We start from the raw sequence: 10,987 nt of genomic DNA on the forward strand, positions 1-10,987 counted from the left end.
AGGTTAGATCCATCCGATCTATGCTTCTCTTCATCGACGACGGTTCATGTTCTGGTGCGCTGGTCCTATGGGGCCTTAGCACGACGACTTCCGGATTGTCTACTACAACAATGCTTGTCCGACTCCGACGAGGGAGGGGCGATGACGGCGGCGCGCCTTCGGCTCGCTCCAATACTTGTAGTCGTCGTTAGGTGGTCTATGGACCTGGATATAAATTTTACTTTCTAGTGTTCTTTGTACTACCTTGACAGTTGATGAATAGATCGGAAGTTTTATCGCAAAAAAGAGAGAGCAAAAAATGCAACTGTAAAAAAAACAATTCAGTAATTTCTCTCCTCCTCAAAAGGTTGTCTTTCCTCCTCCTCAAGAAAAGTCTCCTTCCTCCTCTCCGACACAGCCACTGATCCGCCCCACCTTCGATGGCCTTTGTGCCGTGGAGGTGCGGAGGATCTCGGCCCTCCACCGGCGGGAGGGACTCTGTTCTCGTTTTTGTTAGGTTCAACGTCTTGATTGGGGATGTGTGGCGATGACAATGTCCCTCAATAGAAATAATGTCACCCACATGCTATCCCTGTCCAGATGGTGCGAATAGCGTCGTAGGAGGATGTGTGGAGGTGTGTCCCCATCGGATCTCATGGGAATCGGTCGGTGTTGGTCTTCGTGGACCTATTTGAATCCAGTTTTTGTCCGTCTTTGTTCGTATGGTTACAGGTTTGATCTTTTTGATCTACAACTCTCTTCATCGGCGATGGTTGCTGCTTTGATGCGTTGATCCTTTGAGGTCTTAGCATGACGATTTCCCGACTATGCACTACAACAAGGTTTGCCCAGCTCCGACGAGGAAGGGGCGATGACGGTGACGCGCTTCCGGCTCGCTCTGGTATTTGTAATCGTCGTTAGGTGGTCCATGGAATTGGTTGCAAATTTCATTACCTCTAGTGTTCTCCGTGCTGCATGAATATATTAGAATTTTCTCTCGAAAAGAAAAGGAGAGTAAAAAAGCGTTTCCCCTCGCCATGGTCAAATGGACACCTGTATCTATGCTGTACTACCAAAAAGCACCAGGTAACTAAGCTTCTAAAATATAAAACCTGAACCAGATAGAAATTCAACAAAACACACGCAAAATCGGCCAGAAACTTCCCTGCCTGATACAACACGCACACATGCGTGTAGAGTAAAATGCAAGGAAGAGGTGAGTTCGCCAGAACATGCTTGCTTGAGAAATGAAGCAAAAACCCAAGTTAACTGAAACGCAAGGAAAGTACTCATTGAATGAACCAAGTCAGTGTGCCTCCATCCATCATTCATGCCAGTCCACGAGTGTCCACAAGAATTAGATAGTTAGCAAATTACTCCATTTCACAGATAACCAGTGCATATGCTCTGCGTAGAGGGTCAATGCCAGTCTCCGCGTCAAGCATACAAAATGGAAGAACCTACACCCTCCCAACAAGCCATTTCTGCATTTCAGTCACCGGAATGTAATTCCAAACCTGCCGAGCAAGCAATATCATCAGCCAAACAATTAAATACTACTCCCTACGTAAAGAAATATAAGAGCGTTTACATCACTACTTTAGTTATCTAAACGCTCTTATATTTCTTTACAGAGGGAGTAGTATTTATTCAGGAAAATCCGTTGGAGTCATTCTCATGACCTTTGAATGACTCAAACAAAAAACATTGGCTAAACCATGTGGAAATTGTGTCAAAGGTTCCAAACTTGAATCATCTCAGCATTATTAGAAAAAACAATAACATTACAAACAGAAAGCAACAGGTAATTGTATGTGTATCACCACACCTTCAGCATCTATTCTTTTTGAAGTTTTCTGCTATACATTTGCCTGATTGAAGCTAGAAAAACAGCGGGCCTATGAGGGGCTCATGGTGGTCTCATATAGTAGGAAAGAAGAGACATTTGGTTTCTACCTCACAGGCCGACTTTTAAAAATGTACAAGTCGGCTAGTCAGCAACGAATCAAATTCCATCAAAAGCCATGCTGTACAAGCTTCAAGCAAGGGATCCTTATCATCTTATTTATTACTTGTACTTCCTTAGATCAAAAATGACTGTCACTTTTCACTCTTCACAGCATAAAGCAACAATTTCACTACTACTGTAAATAAAATATGCTAACAGAAGTACTCCCTCTGTAAAGAAATATAAAACCGTTTAGATCACTAATTTAGCTATCAAAATAGTCTTATATTTCTTTACAGAGGGAGTAATATATTAGCGATTCCTGATGAAAGCAGTTTATATGGTTACATTGGCCCGAGTAGAAGCTAAAAGAACAGCCGGGATATGAAAGGCTCATGGTCACATGGAGTAGGAAAGAAGATCTTGTTTCTACCTCGCAGGCATAATTTTTACAAATGTACGAGCGGGTCACTTACGAATCGAATTTCATCAAAATGCATGTCGTACAAGCTTCAAGCAAGGGATCATGCATCATCTTATTAACTGAAACTTCCTTTAATCCAAAGTGACTGCCATCTTTTTTACTCTTCAATCTTTACATCAAGCAATAATTTCACCAATAGTCTAAAGATATAATATGCTACTCTCTCTGATCCATAATAAGTGTCGCCGCTTTGAACTAAGGTTGAACTAACCTTAGATCAAAACTGCGACACTTGTTTTGGATCGGAGGGAATAGTAAAGTAAAAGATGCTAATAGCAACGAAAGCAGTTTATGTCTGAATTTAGTCTTGCCATTTTGATCCGTGTTTGATACTAAGTATTAACAATCCATGGTGGCCAAAATTGAAGAACTTAGACTCAACACAAAGCATAACCACATATAGTTTGGCCAATCAAATTATATTAGTGGCTAATGGCCAATCAAAAATGTGCTGGAGTCCTCCTGAGGCGGGTGTGCTGAAGGTGAACGCTGACACAAGTTTTATAGAACGTGTGGAGAAGGGGAGTACGGGCTTGGCGATTAGAAAGCATCAAGCTCGGCTAAAGCCCGGGTAATTGGAGGCCTATGCTATTCGGGATGGAGTCCGGCTGGCTCTTGATCTGGTCCTCAATCGAGTCACTGCTGAGAGTGATTCTCTGGAGGTGGTAACATGCAGAGCAGGTGATCCAGGGCGCTTGTCTCAAAAAACAAAAAAACATGATCCAGAGCGCTATGAAATTAAGGTAATATGCCAGAAATCAACGAGCTGGGTAGAGGGTTTACTAGCCTTGAGAGAGGCAAATGAGGTAGATCACCATTGTGCTAGCAGGCTAGTTAGGTCAGGAGAAAATGTCTTTGGATCGATTATATCCTCGCAAAATTAAAAAAAACTAGCATATTAAACAACTGGCAATGTCTCCTTCGAAACTTTCTGTGACACATGACATGACACATTGTTATCAAAACTCAGACCAAGATGACATATTCTAATAGTCAATTGATAATGTTATCCTAAAAGATGGCATGACCTCTCAAAGAAAAGAAAATATGTACCTATAATCGTCAGTGTTCACTTGCGTACCCTTTAAATTTCCTTGTCCCGAGACACACGAAGAATCAAAACCATCATGCTAATTATCTGAGCTATGCTTCAATTCCATTATATTCTTTTTTGTCCATACTATTTATCTGCAGCACATCCAAGCTAAGATTGCCCTATCATTGGTTTACCAGGAATTTATAGTTCTTCAGAACAACAACCAAGCAGCAATTCATCTTCTCTTTTTTGCAAGGAACAATTCCAACTTCAGAACAAACTCGTAAAAATATTTCAAACGTTAGCCAACTCATAAATCCTTCACCTCACCAACTCACAAAATGTACGACCATCCAGCAAGCAAGCACGTACTACTATTTGACTGAAGCAAGTCAGTGTGCCTTTATCATGCCAGTTGGCTTATTGTGTCCAGAAATTACATAACAGAGCAAGTTAGCAAGTCATCTGCTTCTGTCAGCTGTAAAATGTGTTCTGCTTCATCACACCACTCATGCAGAAGTTTTTTTTTTCCTGAACGGATGCAGAAGTTTGTGAATCTCAAAGCAAAGGTGCCTATCAGTGCAAAGAGATATCAAAAAAAAAGTTCGCCAACTTACCCAAGCCTTCCCACCATCGCAAAGGAAGCAGTAGGCAGTTGCATTCCAGCATACATGAGCATCTTCCATCTCCAGGTCACACTGATGGGATTCAACATTAAATTAGTCACAACTAACCAAAGTAAGCTCACCAAGCTCAAACCAGGTACAGATTCAAGCAAACACACGCACAAAGTACAACATCGAAATCCCGCGATGCTGATACAACACAGAAGGTAATCAAACGCATGCACAAACTAAAATACAAGCAAGTTCACTTCAGAGCTGAACACTGTATGCTGCTAGATAGAGGTTCAATTTTCCACGTCGAGCATACAGATGGAAGGAACTATACTCGACAGACCATTTCTGCATCTCAGCCACCAAGAATGTAAATGTAGATACCTGCGGAGCAAGTAATATCATCAGTAAAAAAAACTTGTACTACATACAGGAAAAGTTATTGGGAGTTATTCTCATAACTCTTCTATGACTCAAACCATCACAATTGTGGGTGTCATAAGCTCCAGAGTTAAACCATCACAGCATCATTGGACAAAATCAACACATGAAACAGAGAACAACAGGCAATACGTAGTGTAGTAGCACACCTTCAACTTCTAATATTGTAAGTTTTTGGCAACACTCGTATGCGTAGAGGCTCATGGAGTAGGATAGCAGGTTTCTAACTCTTGGGCATACTTTTTAGGAATGCAAGGGCTAGCTAGTCACTGACAAAACGATTTTCATCAAATTCTTGCAGTACAAGCCTCTAGCAAGGGATCATGCATCTTACTATACCTGAGACTTCCTTCAGTCCAACATGATCGTTATTTTTTTACTCTCTAGGCCATCAAGCAATACATTCAGAGTCATGCTATGCACACGGCAAATTTTGAACGATTCACACACAAAGATTGAATCCAGCCGGACATGCATATGAGTGAGAAGGGCACTAGCCACTGGATTTGCAAGTCGTGCACAGCTCGGGCAGAAGTATCGTGTGTGGAGCAGTTTCGATACATTCACCACTACTTTAATAATAATATGTTTGTAAAATTTAAAAAACCCGGCATTAGTGATAGAATCATTTTTTATGGTGATTCTAGTCCTGCCAAAATTGAAGTATTAAACATAAATAGTGGCCAAAATTGAAGAAATTATACACTGTTGAACGTAACATTGGTCACGCCAGCATCCTACGTGACAAGTTCAGAGTTGTTGGAGATAACTATCGCCAGGAGGATTCCAACCGAAGATAGACTAGGATCCTAGCTCATATGCGTTTATCTTTGTAACCTCTTTTATCTCTTCTTCTCCAAGTTGTAATCTGACCCAACTCTGTCCGCTATACCAGGAGGTCGCGACCTGGCTATATAAACACGCAACCGTCGCCCAGGATGGGTACGACGTTCCTCCACATGGTATACAGAGCATAACTCTTCCCATCTAGCTTTCCTCCTCTCCACCGTAGCTTCCTGCCATGGCCTCATCCACCGCCGCCTCCTCTCCCCTCTCTGGCCAGATCACCGAGCGCCTCACCCGCACCAACTATGTCCTATGGCGCACTCAGATCACGCCGCAGCTGAGAGGAGCTGGAGTCTTCGGGTACGTTGATGGAAGCATGGCGGAGCCGGCCGAGTTCGTCGTCAGCAAGGACAAGGATGGAAAGGAGGAAACCATCCCAAATCCACTCCACGCCGTCTGGTTCCGAGAGGATCAGCAGGTACTCGGTTATCTTCTGAATAACCTGTCCAAAGAGGTGCTAGTGCAGGTCACCTCCATCGCGCATGCACGCGAGCTCTGGACAGCGCTGGCGAGCATGTTCTCGTCGACGTCGCTGTCCCGCATCAACAACATCCGCGCCGCCCTCACCAATGCGCAGAAAGGAACGCAATCGGTGGCCACCTTCTTCGCACACATGCGGGGACTCGCTGATGAGCTCGCCGCGGCTGGCAAGCCGTTGAAGGACGATGAGTTAATCTCGTACATCCTCAACGCGCTTGACATGGAGTACCAGCCATTGGTGTCTGCCCTCGACGCCCGCACTACCCCGGTCACCCTCGACGAGCTGTTCAGGCAAATGAGCAACTTCGACCAGCGGGTGGCTCTCTTCCAAGGAGCTGGCGCGGGAGGTGGCTTCAAGTCCTCGGCCAACGTCGTCACTCACGGCCGGGGCGGAGGCTCTCGCTACCGCAGGCCGCCTCGAAACGGCAAGGGCAGGGGCGCTGGCAACGGCAACAGCAGCGGCGCCAACAACACACGTGGCGGCCGGCCTTCCTCCACCAACAACCGAGGCCGGCGCAACAACTCCTCCAACAACAGATCGCGCCCTGATGCAATCAGGTGCCAAATCTATGGCAAGCCGGGACACTCGGCGAAGGATTGCTGGTATCGTTTTGAGGAGGATGAAGATGACTCCTCCCAGGACGAGAAGGTGGCCGGAGTCGCTGATGGCTCCTACGGCGTCGACACCAACTGGTACGTCGACAGCGGCGCCACGAACCACATCACCGGTGAGCTGGAAAAGGTGACCATGCGCGACAAGTACCGTGGCAAAGATCACATCCACACAGCAAGTGGAGAAGGTATGAAAATTAGTCACGTTGGTCACTCAATCGATCATTAAAACCCCTCATAGAAAAATTCACATTAGGAAAATTTTGCATGTCCCTAGTGCTTCAAAAAGTCTTCTTTCCGTTCATCGCATTGCCATTGACAACCATGTCTTCCTTGAGTTTCACCCTTATTTCTTTTTGATCAAGGATCAGGCAACGAAGAAGGTGCTATATCGAGGTAGATGCGTTCGTGGGCTTTACCCCCTGATTTCGGAGATTAGAAGATTCAATAAACAAGTTTTCAGTGCCACCAAAGTGTCTTCAACACGATGGCACGATCGTTTAGGACATGCATCTTTTTCTTTAGTTGAGCGATTGCTTAGGAAAAATAAGCTCCCGTATGTTGGAGAGCGTGATGTTGAAACAGTTTGTGATTCTTGTCAAAAGGCTAAAAGCCATCAATTACCTTATCCAGTTTCTACCAGCATTTCCACCAAGCCTTTACAACTTGTGTTTTCTGATGTGTGGGGGCCTGCCCCCTCCTCTGTTGGTAGGCACACATATTATGTGAGTTTCATAGATGATTATAGCAAGTTTTCATGGATCTATCTTCTTAAGAAAAGGTCCGATGTGTTTCAAGTGTTTCTGAACTTCCAAGCTCTCGTTGAGCGCCAGTTTGATTGCAAAATCCTTGCTCTCCAATCTGATTGGGGAGGGGAGTACGAGAAACTAAACTCGTTTTTCCAGAAAATTGGCATATCTCATCACGTGTCATGTCCTCACGCTCATCAACAGAATGGGTCTGCTGAACGCAAACACAGACACATCGTTGAAGTCGGTCTAGCTCTTTTGGCCGGCGCCTCTATGCCTCTAAAGTTTTGGGACGAGGCTTTTCTTGCTGCGGTACATATTATAAATATGCTCCCTAGCCGTGTCATCAACTATGAAACTCCCATTGAGCGTCTTCTTCACACCAAACCCGACTATACAACCCTTCATGTGTTTGGTTGCGCTTGTTGGCCAAATCTCCGACCATACAACAATCGCAAGCTCATGTTTCGCTCAAAGCAATGTGCATTCCTTGGCTATAGTGCTCAACACAAGGGTGTCAAGTGTCTTGACATCTCCACTGGTCGCGTTTATATTTCTGGCGACGTCGTATTTGATGAGACAAAATTTCCCTTCTCTGAACTTCATCCTAATGCCGGTGCACTCCTTCGAAAAGAAATTCTCCTTCTACCATCCAGTCTTACGGGCATCTCTCATGGGGATAATGATTGTAATGATTCACTGCTGACTAATGATCATAACCCTTTGCATGAGTTTTATGATGATGCAGATGAGAACTACGGAGAAAATGGTGCAGCAAACATCCAAAACAGTGAAGAAAATCTGCCAAATATGCAACATTTTATGTGTCCAGGGCTGGGGGACAGATCCGCCTCGGGATCAATTCCACCGCAGCCTGCCAGCGGATCTCCTTCGGGATCCGAGCTGCCGCCTGGGGGCAGCGCGCGGGTCTCCGCGTCGCCTGCCAGCCGGCCCAGCGGCGGCCCCGCGCCTGCCACACGGCGTGCCACCACGGGCGCGGGCGACCCGTCCAGCCCGCTCAACTCGGACGCCCCCACGCGGCGCACCGAGGCTCGCTGGCCTGCTGATGGGCCCCGCCACTACGTCCGCCGCCAGGAGACAGGCGCGGATTCCCGGGTGGATTCGGCCCAGTGCGCGCTATCCGGTGCGATTCCACCTGGGTCCGCCTCATCATTGAGCCATGATGGGCCTGCGCCGGACGTGTCCCGCGGCCCAGGATCTTCTGCGCCTGATCCAGCTGCCTCTCCAACACCTCCACTCCGTGTCGGCACAGACGATCCGTCCGGCTCGGCCGGTAGCGACGCGGGGGATGCCACGGGATCAGCCTCGGGATATGCAAGTCCTGTCGCTACAGCAGCAGGATCTTCTGCACCAACCTCTCTGTCTGCTGCTCCACGAACACGTCTTCAAAAAGGGGTAACCAAACCAGTAAACTATAAACAGTTAACAAAGTTCAGTCTAGTTTGCTATACAGATGAACCTAGTACTCTTGGAGAGGCGCTCAGTGATAAGAAGTGGAAGACAGCCATGGAAGAAGAACACATGGCACTCGTGAAAAATAAAACATGGCATCTGGTTCCCCCATGGCAAGGTAAAAATTTAATTGATTGCAAGTGGGTTTTTAGAATCAAAAAGAAGGCTGATGGAACCATTGATCGCTACAAAGCCAGACTTGTTGCAAAGGGCTTTAAACAACGGTATGACATTGACTATGAGGACACCTTTAGTCCAGTTGTTAAAGCTGCAACCATTCGTCTTGTGCTCTCTATTGCTGTTTCCAGGGGATGGAGCCTTCGACAGCTAGATGTACAGAATGCGTTCCTGCATGGCGTTCCGGAAGAGGAAGTATATATGAAACAACCTCCTGGTTTTGAGAACAAGAACAAACCTTTCGTGTGTGCAAGCTTGATAAAGCATTATATGGACTCAAACAAGCTCCCAGGGCGTGGTACTCCAGACTAAGTCACAAATTGCAAACTCTTGGCTTTGTTCCTTCTAAGTCTGACACATCCTTGTTTATTTACAACAAGTTGAAAACATCCATATTCGTTCTTATATATGTTGATGATATTATTGTCACAAGCTCATCTAATGAGGCTATATCAGGACTGTTGAAGGATTTAAATGCTGAGTTTGCTCTCAAGGATCTGGGTGACTTGCATTTCTTCCTAGGGATTGAAGTCAAGAAACAAGGCAACAGTCTTCATCTCTCTCAGGAAAAGTATGCCACAGATCTGGTAAGAAGAGTTGGGTTACAGGGATGTAAATCTTCACCAACTCCACTGTCCAGCATAGAAAAATTGTCACTTACAGAAGGAAAGCTCTTGGGTCAAGATGACAGTACCAGGTACAGAAGCTTGGTAGGTGCACTTCAGTATCTAACCTTGACAAGACCTGATCTTTCATTTGCAGTAAATAAGGTTTGTCAGTTTCTTCATGCACCCACTACAACTCATTGGACAGCTGCTAAACGTATAGTGAGATATGTGAAAGATACAGTTAATCTTGGCCTCACTTTCAACAAGTCTTCATCTACACTTGTTAGTGCATTTTCTGATTCTGACTGGGCAGGATGTTTAGATGATAGACGATCTACTGGTGGTTTTGCAGTATTCTTTGGTCCAAACTTAATATCATGGTGTGCAAAGAAACAAGCCACTGTATCAAGGTCCAGTACTGAAGCTGAGTACAAGGCCTTGGCAAATGCCACAGCTGAAATTATTTGGGTCCAGTCTATGCTATGAGAGCTTGGTGTGAAGACTACTCAAGCTTCATGTTTATGGTGTGATAATCTTGGTGCTACTTATATGTCTGCTAACCCTGTCTTTCATGCAAGGACAAAACACATTGAGATTGATTTCCACTTTGTTAGAGAACGAGTTGCAAACAAGCAGTTGGAAATTCGGTTCATTCATTCTCGTGATCAGGTTGCAGATGGATTCACCAAAGCTTTGCCCACACGAAATTTTGAAGAGTTCAAGCGTAATCTCAACTTGACCAAGTTGTGATTAAGGGAGGGTGTTGAACGTAACATTGGTCACGCCAGCATCCTACGTGACAGGTTCAGAGTTGTTGGAGATAACTATCGCCAGGAGGATTCCAACCGAAGATAGACTAGGATCCTAGCTCATATGCGTTTATCTTTGTAACCTCTTTTATCTCTTCTTCTCCAAGTTGTAATCTGAACCAACTCTGTACGCTATACCAGGAGGTCGCGACCTGGCTATATAAACACGCAACCGTCGCCCAGGATGGGTACGACGTTCCTCCACATACACCACACAAAGCATACTACCAATAGTTTGGACCAGCCAAATTGTATTAGTGGCCAATGGCCAATTACAGGTTTGCTGGATAACTAGTTGCATGCTGAGAAAATGTTTAACCAAACAGGCTAAAACAAGAATAATCATCCATAAAACCACAGTGACTGCAGTTAAGAAGATAGACAGTAGTATAAGTTTAACGAAGGCGTGCTCTTAAAGTATTGTGACAATCATTAATTAGTTCACTACTAGCTATCACAATGATCCAAAATAAGCAGCAAAGTGAAATGGCACACCTATAAGTCCGCGTAAAAAAAGGAATTTGAAACCAGATGCATTAGCAGTTATCAATCACTTATGAAGACGGGACAACATTCAGATCACACTAGGGCATGATAGACCCATGAACAGAAAAAACAGAAGTTAAAGGCAATTCAGCAAGAGCAAAGGCAAAATAGAAATATATCCCGGAAGCACAACAAAGGATTAGTAGTTCATTTACTACCACCTAGCGTGAAAGCATTCTCAT

General features: G+C 45.0%; 1 protein-coding gene across 1 annotated transcript; it reads left to right on the forward strand.

Moving 5' to 3' along the window:
* Positions 1–5,526: 5,526 nt before the first annotated feature.
* Positions 5,527–9,936, forward strand: LOC141025774 (uncharacterized). The gene is made up of 3 exons (XM_073501696.1): positions 5,527–6,631; positions 7,941–9,037; positions 9,223–9,936. The coding sequence occupies exons 1-3, from the start codon at positions 5,527–5,529 to the stop codon at positions 9,934–9,936; spliced, it is 2,916 nt and encodes a 971-aa protein (XP_073357797.1).
* The last annotated feature ends 1,051 nt before the right edge of the window (positions 9,937–10,987 follow it).

Source organism: Aegilops tauschii, chromosome 6 (genome assembly GCF_002575655.3).
Source record: "Aegilops tauschii subsp. strangulata cultivar AL8/78 chromosome 6, Aet v6.0, whole genome shotgun sequence".
NCBI lineage: Eukaryota > Viridiplantae > Streptophyta > Magnoliopsida > Poales > Poaceae > Aegilops > Aegilops tauschii.